This window comes from Toxorhynchites rutilus, chromosome 3 (assembly GCF_029784135.1).
Source record: "Toxorhynchites rutilus septentrionalis strain SRP chromosome 3, ASM2978413v1, whole genome shotgun sequence".
Taxonomy (NCBI): Eukaryota; Metazoa; Arthropoda; class Insecta; order Diptera; family Culicidae; genus Toxorhynchites; species Toxorhynchites rutilus.
This window is the reverse complement of record NC_073746.1, coordinates 185,789,061-185,807,652: the sequence shown is the minus strand read 5'-3', so window position 1 is coordinate 185,807,652 and position 18,592 is coordinate 185,789,061. Positions and strand designations below refer to the sequence as shown.

Here is an 18,592-nt window from a genome sequence, read left to right as displayed (position 1 = left end):
GATTTAATGTTTGCTGGGCAGGCCCGATGGCGGTTTTAAATTGTTAAAATATGAATGAAATTTTTTTACTTCATGTTATTTGATTACATGAAACATGTAGTACTGAACTTTATTTGACCATTTCTATATAAATTTTGCGATATTTCCACTAAAGCAAAATAAACAATGACGTATGACGTATTCGATTGCAACACTTTCGTATCATATGTAAGAGCTTTAATTACCCTAAAATCATACTTCAGATAGCCGTACGAGATAGCTGCGGCTTGATAATCCAAACAACCGGAGTTCAAATCCAATCGGAGCAATTTCATAACCGTCGCCACCACTCATATCAAACATTTATATCCCTAAAAATCAATTGATTAATTCCTATTTGCACAAACATAAATGTTTATAAAAGTTTTATATACATACAAAAATGGTGATTCCCCGGACTGAACATTTTACTTTAATATTTTCCAACATTTTTTTATGGCAGTGATGAATCGTATATTCGTATGGCCACAGACTTATTATGGTATTAGGTATTGCCCAATAACCTTGGATGTACAGTAAGTTACCTCTAATTCGTCATTTAGGTTATTGTACAGACCTGTAATGGGATAATTGTACATTTTCATCTCTAATTGGATATTTTTGTAAACATGTAGTTTGGGATCCAAAGTATGGCCCCAGATTGAAAGTCGCCACCAGACGTCGACATTGTACCACTATCATCGTGAATGTCCAATTACAGGCCAATCACGTCTAATGCGACACTGAGTAGTGCCTCGGTATGTCGAGGATTAGAGGTAACTTACTGTATATTCTATTTGGGCGCATCATATACCACCCAAAATATCAGATATTCGATGCTCTACATACTATAGTTATTCGATTTAATGTTTGCTGGGTTGGCATACTTGGCAGCTTGGTTTGTCAAGTTCATAATCTCATGTTTACAGTTTTGAGTTAAGTGCAATTGAATGACGAATTTGAACTAATTTATTTTTGTCACTATGTATATCAGAACGCAAAAGACCGGCAAACAGATATTTTTTTGTTATTAAAATTAAAAATAAAAAATAGCAATTTTAACTTTCATTTCTCTTGAAACCGGAAATATTCGGACTTGAAAATAATTTTTAACGTAATATTCCAAACATACATGTACTTACAAAAATTTATAATAATTATTATAATTATCAAGAACGTTTTCCGCTATTGGTTTTTTTGGTACTCTGTAGTAAATCGTATATACGCATGACAATAGTCGTACTAGAGACATGTATAAGTCGTATATTCATCCATCCAATCATCGGGAATACTGTTGAAAGTGGAAAATAAATGTGTGTTCGTTGCTTATGATGCGAACATAAATAACAATATAATACAGTAATTTAAATTTAATACTACATGCCGAGGCACAACTCAGTGTCGCTTTGGAAGCGATTTTGGCCTGTAGTTGAATATGGCGATGTGAGTGGACGTCTGGTGGCAACTTTAATGTGGTGCCATAATTTGGGCCCCGAACTCGATGTTTACAAAAATGTCCAATTAAACGTGTCACATTACAGGTCTGTCCAATTATCTAAACGTCGCATTAAATGTAACTTACTGTATATATACAATATTTATTCCCAGCTGTTTTGAGGCATCTCGCACAAATTGACAATATTTTTTTTTTTTATCTGTATTATAGTGATTTTCAACTCATTTGGCTGGTTCGTCACTTTTACTTCCATTTTAGTAAGAATGTCGGGAATGAGAATTGAACTCGTGACCTTTAGCGTGAGAGGCATGGATGTTACCACTACGCCAGATCGCCTCCTCAATTGACAATATCATTCAGTTGGCAGTGCAAGTCGGTGCAATTTTTATGGGCACCTTACACGATCAACCGGATTGACAATAAGTGTCTTCAATATCGTGACAGCTAGGCTTTCAACATCTGATCTAACCTCAATCAATATTTTTCCACCTTACACGGTCAATATCGCCCTCAACCCGAGACAACGAAAATATCCGCGATGGCTAGTGGCGACATTTGAGTTTGGGATCCAAACTATTCTCTATCAGATTAGAAGGCTAAAAGGCAATTTTCAATTGGTAAGATTTGAATGAAAATATCTACTTGGTATTATTTAATTAGTTGAAGCGCGTAGTCCTAACCTTAACTTAACCTATTTCCCCTGAATTTTCAGATATTCCTACTAAAATGTATTATTATAATATAACGTCAATTTCAGACATAATTTTCGTATGGGACTTCTCACCACTTGCAGAAAAAAAGTAATTTGCATTCACATAGAATACTAATTTCGGCCATGTTCAGCTGTCATTATGCTCTCAAATGTCATCATATTGTCAATAAAGTTGACCGTGTAAGGTCCGCTTTAGAGTGTAAAAAAAGTTCACTGTTTACATAAAAGCAATCTCGAATTGGTCCCACTTTTTTGCTTGAAGTTACTATCCCCTGCATTTAGTTACTACTCGTACTTCCCCACTGTCACAAATTTACATCTCCCTATTATTCACAAAATATCCATATGTACATATATGTTTACTTTAACAACTGCGAATTTTACTGTAGTATATTATACATATATGCATAATCTACAATATAAACTAGAGCGAACATTGTATGATTTATCAAACATTGTTCATAACATTTAACATTTTGGTTCAGGCGCTTATAAGAATAAGTTGAGAAAAAAACACTTGGCATCCCTGCAACCGCGCAATGTACATCAGCTTTGACATCGGCTCCCATCTGTTGACTTCGCGCGTATTTTTGCGTCGCATCACCCATCGTTTCCCACAAAATTCCGGATTTCATTCATTTCATATCGAGTTTCATTCAAGTAAAGACCTGTATTTGTGATTTCCTCAGCAGTTGACGTTGTAATTCGCTTTGTAGGCTTTGTTCAATAATAATTGTAGGTAGCACATATTGTTTACTGTGGCAAGCAATGTAATTTAACACATTGTGATTTTTAGGATCGAAAATGTTTGAGGCACGATTGATTGCTAGCACCACCTTCAAAAAGGTCCTGGAGGCCATCAAGGATCTGCTGAATGAAGCCACTTTCGACTGCAGCGATTCTGGCATTCAACTGCAGGCTATGGACAATTCTCACGTTTCATTGGTATCTCTGTCCCTTCGAGCTAATGGATTCGACAAATACCGGTGCGACCGTAACTTATCTATGGGTATGAATTTGGCCAACATGTCGAAGATCATGAAATGTGCCAATAATGACGATACAGTCACTATGAAAGCCCAAGACAATGCGGATACGGTAACGTTCATGTTTGAATCCCAAAATCAAGAGAAGGTGTCGGATTATGAGATGAAATTGATGAACTTGGACCAGGAACATTTGGGCATTCCAGAAACGGATTATGCTTGTCTCGTTCGTATGCCATCGGTTGAATTTGCCCGCATTTGTCGAGATCTGTCCCAGTTTGGAGAATCCGTTGTCATCTCTTGCACTAAAGAAGGTAAATAATTGATGATGTGTTACTTTTGGAACTGTTACTACAATTGTATCATCAAATAGGTGTGAAGTTCTCTGCCTCTGGAGACGCTGGATCAGCTAATGTGAAACTGGCTCACACTTCGTCGGTGGAAAAAGAGGAAGAAGCTGTTATCATTGAGATGCAAGAACCAGTAACGCTAACATTCGCCTGCCGGTACTTGAATTCGTTCACCAAGGCCACACCTTTGTCCAATCAAGTACAGCTGTCTATGTCAGCTGATGTCCCCTTAGTAGTAGAGTATAAAATTCCAGATCTCGGCCACATCCGCTATTATCTGGCGCCAAAAATAGAGGACGATGAAAATTAGGCGCAACTGCACTGTGTGTAAATTATACACCTAATTATGTACGATAAGGAAACAAACCATTTTGTCTTTAATATTATCATAATAAATTACTTTAAATTGTTTGTGATGTTTATTTGTTGCATTTTAGTATCGAAGCCAATGTATCAAAAATCGAATATACTGATTCATACATGAATCTAACAATGATTCGTTATTCTTACGAGCGTACGAGGATTCCAATTAGCGAGTTCTCAAAAAGTTTTTTCGATGTTTGAAAAAAAAAATGCGCAAGTACTAACAATTGCCACATCCATTGTTGTTGTCCATTGACTTGTACAATGGATCAAGACGAATGGATGGAATTGCGCCTCGTGGCGTGCCTCACCTAGAGCACCTCGATAATGCTGAAACAGTTCAATACAGGGGTCCATTGTACGTTCGAATCATTCAGGAAGGAAGTATTGTTCTCCGAACGTATTTTCTCATGAGCTCAATTTTAAAAAGGTGTGCAAGCTTTCTGAATTCAAGATTATTCAGTTTCAAGGAATAATCAAGCCAGTAATCAGAATTAATCTAGATGGAGGACCAGACGAGAACCCTCGTTTTAAAAAGGTCACAGATATTTTCGATTTATCATTTTAATCAGTCGAATCTTGATATTAGTTGCTACAGATACTCTAGCACGCAGTGCTTCCAACTGAGTTGAACATCGTATTGCCCCTCTCTCCCGGGAATAAGCAGGTTCAATACTTCATCATGATCATGGGGAATCTCACTTGGATGAAAAACTTAAAACAAGAGACCCGGAACTGGAAACAAAACATTTTGGGTATGCAGGGGAATAGTTAGCTCTAAAAATCGCATTTTTAGCGTTACGTAATTTGTGCGTCATCGCAAACAACGCTGGATTCTATTGTAAAGTAAGACTCCCAAGCGTGGTCAATAAAAGTGGTCATCGAAGGAGCAACGCTCAATTCCATGTGCCTTTTTGTAAATAACTAGTTCGATTCTAAGGGTGCTAATACACTGTTTGGCCGAAGCCAAATATTTGACTCTTTTTGACAGATAAAATTTGGTCAACGTGTACTGATCAAATATATTCTACACAAAACACGACAAGCAAATATTCAGTTATTGGATGCCTAAAATATTTTTTCAGTCTGTTCTTCGAACCTGTCGGTACATGGTTAGGTTACCTTGGATATTTCAGTTGATTTTTTTCCATGTTCGGTGTTTGATATTGTTTACTACTGTTTAAAATTGAAGAGTGGCAAACAAAATAGTGTTTGTACAAATATCAAATCAAACCTTATCTGTCAAAAAATATCAAATATTTGACCTCCGGGCAAACAGTGTACGGCCACCTTAAGAAGACGACCACCGATGCTGCTCACGCATCATGTGAAAATTAAAATTTAAAGCGAATATATTCTCAAAACTCTGGTGGTTTTTATCGAGGTAGTCATCCTCATAGTGGGTTTTCCAAATTTCTCCAACCGCTCGTAAGAATCGATCAGCGAGTTATGCTGCGATAATGTTCTTTACATATTGTGCAAACGCGGGAAGCATGTTGCTCAGGAGGTTGCTACGTCCATTAGATAAAAAATCCAATGGTTCCAACGAATCGTAATAAAAATCCTTGAGAAATCCTGCGAGGGTGGCTGTGACGGGCGCGCGTCAAGTTGGATGGCGCTTCCTAATCGGTTCACGTCTCGACCGGTGAGAAATCCCGCGAGGGTGGCTGTGACAGATTGTGTGTCAAGTTGGAGGGCAATTCCTAATCGGTACACGTCTCGATGGTGTAGTATCTCAACCGTATTAACTACCTCTCACTATACTTATCTTGGATCTGATTTACTACACCTATTAAAAACCAGGGGTACGACTAAAACGTCAAATCCCTCATATTGCCAGTGTACCCAATATTGCTGCGGTTCACTGACATTTTGGTTCTATCAATTACTGTTGTTTACAACTCGGTCCGGTTATATAGTCGAATAGTGACTAACTTTAAACTCCATGTTAAATGTGAACACCTCCATGTGAAACCGAAACATAAAAATCGCTCATGCAGTTAGAATAAAGCAGCGCATTTTTCGATTTCAATGCTCGTAAAAGATATGTTGGTAAACAAATGACGCCATGTTGATTTTGATTTTGGGTAGCCTATATTCAATTGATGTCTAACCCCTGTTAAAAACACATTGTCCACCACATACACATTCAAAGCGGCAATCAACGGCATTTGTATTTAGGCATTCAGGCAGGCTTCACGTCTTTCATTGTACTCCTTTCAAGTTAATCTGCGCAACAACGTATTTCCCGTAACACAACATTTTGGCGACGAAGAAAATGGAAAGTTCAATGGGTAAGCATTTTACTTCGAAAAATGGCAGAAATTGAAATCAAGGATCAATCTGCGCATCGAAAAGAAGATGAGAAATCAGTTGCTTAAATGCGATGCTGAAAATGCCTGATTTCATCTTGCGAAAGTGCAAGGAAAATGGCTGCAGTGTTGAATTTTGTGAGGGATCCATCGCTTAAATGCGGAGTCTGATTTTATTTTGCGTAAGAGCAAGAAAAAGTAGCAGTGCAGAGTTTTGCAATGGATCATTCGCTTAAATGCGTGGTTTAAAATGCTGATTCCATTCTGCCAAAGAGCACGTGTTTTCTATATTAGTGAACGGAATTTCTTATATGAGCGGACGCTTAAATGCGAATGGCTTTGTTCTTAGCAAATTTTTGTATATTGCATTGGAAGAAAAAAAAGGAAACTGTAACAGAACAAGTGTGAGATGTTTAATAGTATATATCAGGATTCAAGAACGTGTGCGTGAAATGCGTTATTAATACGAAAATGTATGTTACCCATAGTTTCACACTGGATTAAGTCTGACAGTTGGTATAATGCAAGTCGGAATAAACGGAATAGGACATATGATAGATCAAATTGAAATCTGGTGCATCATTTTGTATCTCACGAATTTGCGTGACGTATATGTTCTGTTTGACCATTGAAAATTGTAATATTTGAAAGAACTGTGACATAAGATCATGCGAAAATGCTTAGTCTGCGAATGATGGATGTATAATATAATTGCATTGAGACAAGTTTGTTTTGTTTCGATTACTTGCAGAAATGATTCGAACGATGGGACTACAACTAAATGCATTTGATTATGCTTCTTACAGTGATGACGTTGGCATTGAATGGCGTAAGTGGCTGAGATCTTTTGAAGCGATGATACGAGCTAGTCGTATAGAGGACGAGGACTGGAAGAAAGATCTTCTGCTTCACTATGCCGGGCCAAGTATACAGCAGTTATATGATACTTTGCCGGAATTACCAGAAGTGAACATGCGTGGGCCGCTGCTAAAGGTAGAGCATTATACGCCAAACATGACCAGTTTCAATGAAGCCAAAGCGAAGCTGAATGTATTTTTCTTGCCGAAAGAGAATTTCACGTACGAGCGTCATTTGTTCCAGCAGATGAAACAAAAAGCTGGTGAAAATATCGATGCGTTTACTCTCAGATTGAGGGTTCAAGCGGAACGTTGTGGCTTTAGAGACAGAATGGACCGTGATTTATTGAAACAAGGTGATGTTAGTCTTGAGGAAGCTCTGAGCATGGCTAAGATTTTTGAGACTGTCATCCAGCAAGAGAAATCGTTTACCAATGGAGACACAATAAAATCACACATTAGTGATATCAACAAAGTCGAGATGATATCTTCAGACAAAAGAAAGCGGTTTTCTGGATCGGGGCAGTATGAATGCCATCGTTGTGGCTACTTCGGGCATCTGGCTAAAGATGACAAGTGTCCAGCGAAGGGGAAAATGTGCAACAAATGTGATGGTAGGGATCACTTTGCTAAAAAGTGTCGTAGTAGGCAATTGATTAGATCGGATGGCTACCGCAGATTCGAACGTCCAAGTACCGAAAGAGCTTCCAAGACTGATCCAAGAACAGATAGCAATTCACATATTGTAAAGCACGTTGTTGGAGATTCATTTGATAAGAAAACAGATTACATTTTCAATGTGACTCCCTGCGACAAAAATAATGAAGTACAGTGTGAGATTGGTGGAGTATTTGTGTCTGCGATTATTGACTCGGGTTGCAAATATAATCTAATGAGCCAGTCAAATTGGGAACAATTAAAAGACAACAAAGTTATTGTATCGAACCAACGACGTGTGACATCTATGATATTCAAAACCTATGAAGGACGAACGCTTTCATTGCTTGGTGCATTCAGTACAAAGCTCAAATTGGGTAATATGAGCGACGAGGCGGATTTCTACGTGGTAAAGGGAAATGGTAAAATATTGGTCGGCAGTGACACTGCAGTGACCATGAGAGTTTTGCGAATTGGCGCTCCCGTGAATGAGATTGAAGACAATAGATGCAGTAAACTGAGAATACTCGAAGACACCGAAGTTCCTTATACTCGACTGAAGATTGGTATAAACTGTGCGCTTGAACTGTTACAGGAATCGAAGGAACAGGGTTTGAATGGATTTGACGGATTTGTTGTTTCCTTCGATAATATAATGTTGTTTAGAAGAGAAGAAAATAAACATGAATTGCGACTGGAAAAGTTTCACCAGCAGCACATGAATACCATGAATGATAGCGAATGCGTTTTTGGTGTGACTGGGGTAAGAACTAGGGCCACGCTTCGTCAACGGATGACACTTAATCAGATGCAGATAAGCCGGAAATAAATCGTGGTTTCGGACGCCAAAATTCGGAGAAAACTGACTATTTATTTATGACGCGATTTCGCTATTAACCTAGCTTGAGAAATTGATAGTTGTTTGGTCATTGCAGTTTGGACCCGAAAAAAACACGTGACATCTAGTTTATACATGAAATTACGTATTAGTTGATAAAGTTAGATTACATTTCAAAGTCATGTTAATGAACAATAAAATGAAAAAAGGAAAAAGTGAATGTAGTATCTCAACCGTATTAACTATCTCTCACTATACTTATCTTGGATCTGATTTACTACCCCTATTAAAAACACATTGTACACCACATACACATTCAAAGCGGCAATCAACGGCATTCGTATTTGGGCATTCAGGCAGGCTTCACGTCTTTCATTGTACTCCTTCCAAGTTAATCTGCGCAACACTACAGATGGGTAAACGGCTGCTGTAGATGGAAAGTAACCGGTGTATTGAACAATAAAAGGTTGAGGTGGAGTGAGAGTCCAGGAGGATGTCATCTAACCGGTGTGTGCCCCACGAGAGTAGCTGTGACGGAGTGCGCGTCATGATGGAGGGCACTACCTAATCGGTTCACGTCTCGACGGGTAAATGGATGCCTGCCAAATGGACATAAGCGCAGTGGAGAGAAAAACGAATGGTGAATAACAATATTGAGAAAAAGAGAAGAATCAAGACTAGTAAGCGTTGAAAATTCGTGAAGTGCATGAGCACATTCGCCCCCTGAAGTAGTCGCCTAGATGTGGTCCCAGGGGGAATGAGGCAACGAGTAGAGGGCTTGGTTTTTGTAGGTGAGATCCCCACTCGTTGTCTGGGTTAACCCTTCTCAGATAAGGCTGGTAGAGCGTTCCTCACCTCTATATAAAAAAAAAGACGTGACCATCAATCTACGCACGCAAGGCACGTGAGATTCTCAGCACTGGAGTATCCACAAGCCAACGTGGGGTTGGTAATGCTTCCTATGAAGAACGACCAGTCTTAGAGGTTACTGGATAAAAGCGGTAAGGTGCGAGCCTTTACTTGTCTAATTACCAAGGTAAAAAACTGATATTTACATGTATTCGGTTGAATATCATGAAAATTTTTTTTTTATCTGTATTATAGTGATTTTCAACTCATTTGGCTGGTTCGTCGCTTTTTACTTCCATTTTTGGAAGAATGTCGGGAGTGAGAATTGAACTCGTGACCTTTAGCGTGAGAAGCATGGATGTTACCACTACGCCAGATCGCCTCCCAATATCATGAAAATGTTGATAATTGCTAGCTCGAGGAGCACATTCAATTTGGCTAGATATCGTTGAAGGACCCGTTAAAGTGGGATAACCATGGGGAATAGGCTTGATCCCAACAGGTTTTGTCAATATCATATATTAAATTGATTCGATCGATTCGAAATTGGTTAGTGGTTCTCGGTGTACACTTTTTAGTTGAGTAGAAAATTTCCCGTATTGGAAAACGAATAAGAGTAGATGCATCAAGGGATACATCGGGTCTGATAGTTTTACCAGGTAATGCTGAGAATGGTATATGTCCAGCTACTAGAATGAATGATACTGCGTCATGTAATGAGCTTTCGCTCGGTTTCAGCCAAATTCCCTTCAAGCGCGGATAACAGCGAAGTATCAAAAAATCGAAACAATCGCACAGTCTTACCGATCATGCATATCGCGGAAGAACTCACGCCAATGAGTTTGCGCAATCCTGAACGTTCAAGTAATACGGACTATCTTCAACATGCCAGCAACATATTCTATTGTCGCAGATAATATTTAGTCTAGTATATGTCCAGCCGCTGCTGGGCTTGATGCTACACCTCTGTCAAACTCTCCATTGTCGCTAGTTACCACCAACACGATGGACCCGCGAACTGCAGAAGTCGATCATCAACATACAGTGACTTCGACGAGCTCCACTGCACCAACGTCATCAATGAGGAAGCAAGGAAAACATAATGCCACAAGAAAGGATTGTTCTACTGGAGCTCAGCTACTAGCAATATCACAGATTCCAGCACCTGTGCTAGCTACATCTTCTATTGCCACTGGTAATATCTACACTAGTATATGTCCAGCCGCTGCTGGGTGATATGCTACACCTCTGTAAAACTCTCCCTTGTCGTTAGTTACCACCAACGCGAGGCATCCGCTGAATCAACAAGCGGCTTCGACGAGCTCCACTGTACCAGTGTTATTAACACGGAAGAAAGTAAAACATCACGCCGCAAAAAAGAATCGTCCTACTGTACCTCAACTTGGAGCAGGATCATCCGGATTAGTGGTTAGTACAGCTAATGAACCTAATGGTAACTCGAACATTGTACACAACACTCCAGTGACTACTCTTCCTACACTTTTCGTCGCTCCACCGGTGAAACACAACTGGTTTAATTTAACTCGCTTTCTTCCTCATCGTGTGAGAACGTAGCATCATATGTTTCTGGAAAATGTAAATGTGACCCAACATTAATTAAATGTCACAAACTACTGCGTATGAATAGGCATACTAATAGACCCATAACTTTTCTATCGTTCAAATTGAACTTATATGAATCATTGGAAAGTTTGGTCTGTTCCAGAAACTTTTGGCCAACTGGTGTTTCTATAGCTCCTTTTTGATGGAAGACCCGTTTCATTCCGTTTTCAATTTACGAAGTTCCAGAACTGTTTCGGATGGCGTCGTAAGTTGTCCTGAATACGTGTCACGTACCTGCTATACAGTTAGCGGTTATGGCTTCGATAGAGGCGACTCGCTTGTCTGAATTCCAGCTTTGCTGAGTTACATTTTCAAGCTGAGTACCATTTCAGCATCTTGGACCGCCTGCGTCGAAGGTACAGTAAACGAGAAGTAGACCAAGCTGGGTTTCGCCGTGGTCTCGACAACGGAACGCAAAGGGCAAAGCATTCGCGTAGTGTTTCATTGGAACGACTAACAGCATCGTCTACACTGTTACTTTGACAAATGGCCGACCAATGATTTCGTGAAGAAATGAGTTGAGTGCAACATAATCGACTTTTTCAAAATCACGTTTACGTTCATCGATGTCTTATACGTATGGACAAGTATGGAAAAGTTCATTCGCTTATTTCTCCACACCTAATTATAAATCACTCTTGTATCTGCTTGGAATAATCATGACGAAAAGAATGCAGCAAGCAATCGTGAGATTGCACGATGAATCATTTTTTATTCTCCGACCATTTTCATTCGAGACTGAGAGTGAACATAACAAAACATAGAGTGGAAAACAACATTCAATGAATGAATACTCCCTTGGAAGGATCGCACGAAACAAAATAACGAGTGAATCAAAATAGACTGAATCTGCGTGTATGTATGATTTTAATTTCCCTTGTACTCTTTTCCTTGTCAGCATTCAAGTGCACATGAATCTACCTTCCCTCTCACCAATAACTTGCGTTAAAAAACTCGATTTCAACTATCTACTTATATTTTACTACCGCGATCGATGCTCAATGATTGCTCATTGAGTGAAAAACGAATGATTTTACAGACACTCGCTGGCTCAAGGAAAACTTTCCAATTTGATTCTATCACCATCTAACGTCATCCCGAAAGGCAAATTCTGAGCGGAATCGAGGCAGTATTTTTCCGTTTAACTCGAGTATGAACATTGCGAAGATGATAGGGGAATGTTTTCTGTCTCAAATGAAGTGAGGCATAAACAGAGAATAGAAGGGTGAGTTTTTATCTGTGAAATGAATGTTGTTGAACGAATTTCGATGCGATTTTGCCCATACCTGCGTGTGGAGTTATTGACGTGAAGTAAACTGTGAAAACCAGACATGGGTGATGGGGGTCAGCATCTATGATGGACTCCGGAGCTGTCTGTAGTTGTATCGGACACCACATATTGCGTTTCGGAAGAGAGGGAGAGGTTTGGATAAGAAACAGGATAGGGATGGAAAAGAATAATAATTTTACTGGATACTTAGTTCTCTTTCGCGCTGTCGGTCACGCACGGTATCACATGCCGTATTCTACCCATGATATTTTTCCGGGCCACAATACTTTTGGCCTACTACACTGTTTCTGAGCGGTTGTTTCTGTAGCAGTTGTTCTCTGGTGCGATTTATTCCGGGAACCGTGTTATTCATAGCACAGCAGCCCGAGTTGTATTAGATGAATCGCTCTCCAATCGACCGTGGATCAAATCTCCATCGCTGATGATTGTTGCGTGGACGTAGTTATTCTATAACAACACAAATATGGTCATTTGAGGGCACGGAGTTTGAACTCACGAACGATCGCTTAGTAATCAACCAATGTGGCTACGAAGACCCCCAATTGACGAGCGTTAAAAGCGAGTAGTCCTGCTCGGAGCAAAACGACTGAGAGGAGAGTCATTTTTAACTGTCCGGCACTCGTAGCGAAAGGGTTAATGTTTCGTTTTCGAAGGGCCAGGGTCTAGGCTGTAATCGTCCAGCTTTCTTTCTTCCTCCCATTTTGCAGTAGACTAGAAATATATCATGTACATTACTCTCAAAACTGTGAAACTGCATCCAAACGTGACAATGATTGAACTGTCTAATTATTTCGTATTGAAAAACATCAAAGTTGAATAGGATCCATTTTTTTGTAGGAACTTGTGCAACAATATTCAGGCTGAAGTTTATCATTGTATAAGTTATAAGCGAAGCACATTACGTGGAATATATTAAGCAATAAAATATTTTTTTTGACATGGTTTTCTTCGTTTATTAAAAATGTGTTAAAACAAAACTTAATCCTAAAATTAACGTATTCATAACAGAAGTACATGACGTGGAATTATGTCTCAACGATATAGTTTGGATGTACCACCAGTAGTGGATCTTCGTCTTGTGATTCCTTGTCCCCAAGGTTGGATGTTTTCAACGGTATAAGAACTTGATCCTATGGTCACATAGAAGAAATAAAATGACATTATTTTATATATGAGAAAAATTAACATTAAACATACATGATAGATCAATCGGTCCGTAACTTTCTCAACCAAAGTTTTCCTCTCGAGCAGCTCTTCCTCACTTTCAATCTGTTCAGCTACTTGCTCAAGATACCAGTTTATTAGTTCGGACTTTCTGACACCTTCTGACTGTGACTCCTCTGATTCGAAGCGCGTTTCTTCGCCACGCATATGAAGAACCAACATATTCGATAGGTTGCGATACTCCTCGAATGAAAGCGTCAACTTTTTCTTCGGACCATCAGTATCATTATCAAGGTCAGTTTCGGTATGATGACCATTCTGATGCTGGGACACTTCGTCTGCGTCCAATGCCATCGCAAGATCTGCATCTTCTTCGTCATCGAGATGAATATCTGGCTGCTCCACACGAATGATGGATTTGTTTAGTAAACGGTAAGCTTCTCTGACATGCTTTTCGGTAACTTCTTCGCAACACTCCAGTTTCGCCATCGCTTCACTCAATCGGATCATACTTTCCAGCTGACGGACTGTGATTCTCCAGGTGCTCTTCCCGGAGGTTCCTGTGTCACGTTGTCGCAAATGGCCATAATTTTCCACAAGCAGTTCCAGCGCTTCGCCTGTGATGATAGGCTTGAATTGTCGAGCAAACATAATGTAACGAAGCACATCTTCTCTGGTGTAGGCTTGGTCAACGCGGTCCTCAATATGGGAATGTAAGTCAACAATTTTCCTGGCAATCGAATAATCTACAACCTCGTTACATTCATCTACCAGAATGAAAAACAAATCAAAGCGAGACATGATAGGAGCCGTTAGTTGAATGTTTTGCTGCAGGGACTTCGAACGATCGTATCTGCCACCGATTGGATTCGCCGCTGCCAAGATTGATGTCCTAGCATTCAGAGTAGCGCGCACTCCAGCTTTCGCAATCGAAATAGTCTGCTGCTCCATAGCTTCGTGGATAGCTACCTGATCATGGGGATCCATTTTGTCAAACTCGTCGATACAGCAAATTCCGTTGTCTGCTAACATAAGTGCTCCGGCTTCGATGACAAAATCATAGCTCTCCTCGTCCTTCACGACAGCAGCTGTTAAACCAGCTGCAGATGATGCTTTTCCCGAGGTGTAAACAGCTCGAGGCGAGAAATCTGCCACTTGCTTGAGGAACTGTGACTTTGCTGTACTTGGATCTCCTACAATGCAGCAGTTGATATCGCCACGTAAAGTCGTTTCTAATGGCAAAAAAAGTTTAGTTCGAGTGAAATATTTTTTTACCCTAATCTGTGTATGTACTTACTTTCGTGCGTAGTTTTTGCAACGCCTCCAAACAGCATCAGCAGAATACCACGCTTAACTTCTTCGTTACCATAAATGGACGGAAACAGACTGTTCATCAAGTTCGGATAGATCTTCGGATCACGAGACATTTCGTAGACTTTATTCCATTCAGCATCAGTCATGTGCTTCTTCATATCCTCAGCAGTCACTTCACTCATGGGCATATCCGTTCCGCCGAACCGGGAAGAAGTGACTTGCACTGAACAGGCCAAAAAGGCCATTTTGTAATTCAAATCTCGAACACCAAGTGCCTTCAAACCACGCACACCTTCAGCCACGTTGTCTCCCTGCTTATGATGTGAACCAAGTTCAGCTTTCGCTCCTGGCATCTGCAGAGCGCCCACATCAGGAACGACAATAAGCGTACCCGTGAAATCATAACGATCCCCTGCCTGTACAGTTTCCACAATTTCCGCGCGTAAAATAACTTCTACCGAACGTGGAATGCAACCCCTGGGAAGCTCAGCTTGTGTTTCCTGAATGCGAACCTTTTGGAAATCGATGAATTGTGATTTATCTACTTCCAACATGAAACGACGTCGATTTGCACAAACAGGGTTACGACAAATGGTTGGAAGTGTGAACTTAAACTGCTGCTCAACGTCACGGATCTCGGTTTGACAATCTAAGCATACAAAAGTTCCAGTCACCAGCTCCGGGTGGACCGGATGTGTGCGTACAACCTGGCCCGAAATACGAACCAATGTTCCTATTTTAGACGTCTTCAATTCACGTACATTGTGTCGCGTTGGAACGTCTACGAACGAAACGAAGCATTCCTTTTCCTTCTTGAGCTCTGTTCTGTCCTTCACGAAATTTGACACAGCTTGGCATAAGAACGGGAAGGTCCTATAATACTCCTCGATGATTGTTGTAAGGAGATTCTGATTGTATTTTTCAATATCCTCGAAGCTCACTTCAAGCGTGCAACGATCCGGATTAACTAGCTCTGCCGCTGCTTTCAGATATTTAATCTCACCATCTTCCTTGAATCTAAAGATTTATGTTAGATGATTCCCCAATAAAACAATCCACAATACTCACTCCTCCAGGAAATCTTGGAACAATTTCTGGCATCGTATCCCAACTTCATCTTTAACTCGAAGTTGTCCTACGTGAGCATCGGCAACATCCATAGTTATTTATTGTATCCACCACGAACACTGAACTTTTAAAACAAACCGAAAATGTTCAGCGGAATCAAGCGTTCTCACAGCACCGGAGACGACAATAAACAGTAAACACCGCAGATAAATCAACCGCCATTTTTCAGATGCGCGCCAAAGCGAAACAGTTTTGCTGTCATGCAATAATGTGTAGGGCTGGCAGGAAATATTTCACACTCTAGCAGAAACATTTCACATGGAATACAGTCTAAATTGTTTTAGTCAGAATACAAATAATGCACGGCACGAATAAAAAGCGATTCAGATGACTTTTAACAGCCGGGTGCTATGATTGATGCTAGGATCGTTAGCAAAATCTCAAGCAGAACTGTCAGTGGGATACCCAATTCATATGAAAACAAAGGGAAAATGTCAGTGGGATACCCGATATGTTGGCTCCTGTCAGTTCAATGGGGGTTCTCTAAAGACGTCACCCGGCTGACTTTTAAATAATCGTTCAATGATGTTATTGATCACAATTCATGACAGGTAAGGGGCTGTCCACATACCAGTTGAACAGAGAAAGTATGATTTTAGACTCCCACTCCCCCTCCTCCGCACATGCAAACAAAATATTTTTGTTCCAAAACATTTGAGAAATTTTGAAAAAAAAAACGTTTCCGAAAAATCTCTGTTGTTGTAGAGTCCAAACATGCCTGTCATGATAGTCCCCCTTAATCCGCGCGGCAAATGACGTGATATGACTGAAGTCACTGCATTCCCTTAGGCGAATGGCGTGACTGTTGCTCGTCACTAAGTGAGATATGGAGTCGTGTTCTCATTTGTTATTGACTCGGGTATTAAAACGGAGCTAAAAAGTAAGGTGGCTTCCAGAATAAAGTGGTAAAATTTGCAGTCTCACGTCACTCGCCGCGTAGAATAAGGGGGAGTGTCTTATTACTCAGTGTTTCATAATAGATTTTTCAACTAGCAATGATCGCACCTCGGTAAAACCTCATTGGTTCATAATAGATGAATATAAGGAGCCATTGAAACGCTGCTCATATAATTGCTATTTTCTGTACACTGCACTGCGATGAACAAAGAAAAGCAATTATGTTTTGACGTAGGACTACGTCTTTCATTTCTATACCGGGGTGTAAAATCAAAGTTTCGAAAACGAAAGCGTTACGCCGGAGACCGAGATTTTGAGCGTTAATAGCTCCTAAACAACTGAACGAAATGGTATGATAAACACTTCATTCGAAAGATAAAATGTCTACGCGTTATATACTTGTTACTTTTTGATCCAAAAACTTGTTTCAATAGTCTTAAAATTGCTTTCAAAACAGGCTATTGAAATCACCAATCGGTATATAAGCGAGCGGCGCTCGGAAATCCACTCAGTTCTAATTGAACAGCGATTGATGCATGTTGTCGCTGTTGCGGTGAAGCTCTTTATTTATCATGAAAGCGCGGATGAACGGTGTCACCAAGAGCCTGTTTGTGCACCCTAGGCCAGAAGGGAATCTATCAGGAGGAGAGTGATGCCACAAACGGTTCCCTGGGAAGACATCGCTACACACACATACACGCGCGGCTATTTACAGGTGGTTATCGAGTTGGCATTAACCACTGGTGGGCTTCCAGTATCGAGGAAAATGTGGAAATATCTAATCGTTACTGAAAATAATCTGCCAGTTCCTCTGGGAATTTTCAAAATATATTCATGTGAAAGAGTTTAATTGAATTTTTTCTATCCATGTTACACTGTGACCAAATATGTTTCAATCAAGTGCTATTAACAGGTGGTTATCGAGTTGGCATTAACCACTGGTGGGCTTCCAGTATCGAGGAAAATGTGGAAATATCTAATCGTTACTGAAAATAATCTGCCAGTTCCTTTGGGAATTTTCAAAATATATTCATGTGAAAGAGTTTAATTGAATGTTTTCTATCCATGTTACACTGTGACCAAATATGTTTCAACCAAGTGCTATTAACAGGTGGTTATCGAGTTGGCATTAACCACTGGTATGCTTCCAGTATCGAGGAAAATGTGGAAATATCTAATCGTTACTGAAAATAATCTGCCAGTTCCTTTGGGAATTTTCAAAATATATTCATGTGAAAGAGTTTAATTGAATGTTTTCTATCCATGTTACACTGTGACCAAATATGTTTCAACCAAGTGCTATTAACAGGTGGTTATCGAGTTGGCATTAACCACTGGTATGCTTCCAGTATCGAGGAAAATGTGGAAATATCTAATCGTTACTGAAAATAATCTGCCAGTTCCTTTGGGAATTTTCAAAATATATTCATGTGAAAGAGTTTAATTGAATGTTTTCTATCCATGTTACACTGTGACCAAATATGTTTCAACCAAGTGCTATTAACAGGTGGTTATCGAGTTGGCATTAACCACTGGTGGGCTTCCAGTATCGAGGAAAATGTGGAAATATCTAATCGTTACTTAAAATAATCTGCCAGTTCCTTTGGGAATTTTCAAAATATATTCATGTGAAAGAGTTTAATTGAATGTTTTCTATCCATGTTACACTGTGACCAAATATGTTTCAATCAAGTGCTATTAACAGGTGGTTATCGAGTTGGCATTAACCACTGGTGGGCTTCCAGTATCGAGGAAAATGTGGAAATATCTAATCGTT

General features: G+C 39.9%; 2 protein-coding genes across 3 annotated transcripts; one reads left to right on the top strand and one right to left on the bottom strand.

The window, feature by feature from the left end:
• The first annotated feature begins 2,745 nt into the window (after nucleotides 1-2,745).
• Nucleotides 2,746-3,933, top strand: LOC129777494 (proliferating cell nuclear antigen). 2 transcript variants are annotated; one of them, XM_055783784.1, is made up of 3 exons: nucleotides 2,746-2,925; nucleotides 2,983-3,486; nucleotides 3,546-3,933. In XM_055783784.1, the coding sequence occupies exons 2-3, from the start codon at nucleotides 2,991-2,993 to the stop codon at nucleotides 3,830-3,832; spliced, it is 783 nt and encodes a 260-aa protein (XP_055639759.1). In that variant the 5' UTR covers nucleotides 2,746-2,925; nucleotides 2,983-2,990; the 3' UTR covers nucleotides 3,833-3,933. The 2 variants fall into 2 exon arrangements, with proteins under 2 accessions (XP_055639759.1, XP_055639758.1); XM_055783783.1 differs by having other exon boundaries at nucleotides 2,748-2,921.
• Nucleotides 3,934-13,252: 9,319 nt separating this feature from the next.
• LOC129776963 (DNA replication licensing factor Mcm6) lies at nucleotides 13,253-16,088 on the bottom strand. Its single transcript, XM_055782950.1, has 4 exons — nucleotides 15,859-16,088; nucleotides 14,774-15,807; nucleotides 13,510-14,708; nucleotides 13,253-13,442 (listed from the first exon to the last, which is right to left on the bottom strand). The coding sequence occupies exons 1-4, from the start codon at nucleotides 15,948-15,950 to the stop codon at nucleotides 13,338-13,340; spliced, it is 2,430 nt and encodes an 809-aa protein (XP_055638925.1). The 5' UTR covers nucleotides 15,951-16,088; the 3' UTR covers nucleotides 13,253-13,337.
• Between the last annotated feature and the right edge of the window lie 2,504 nt (nucleotides 16,089-18,592).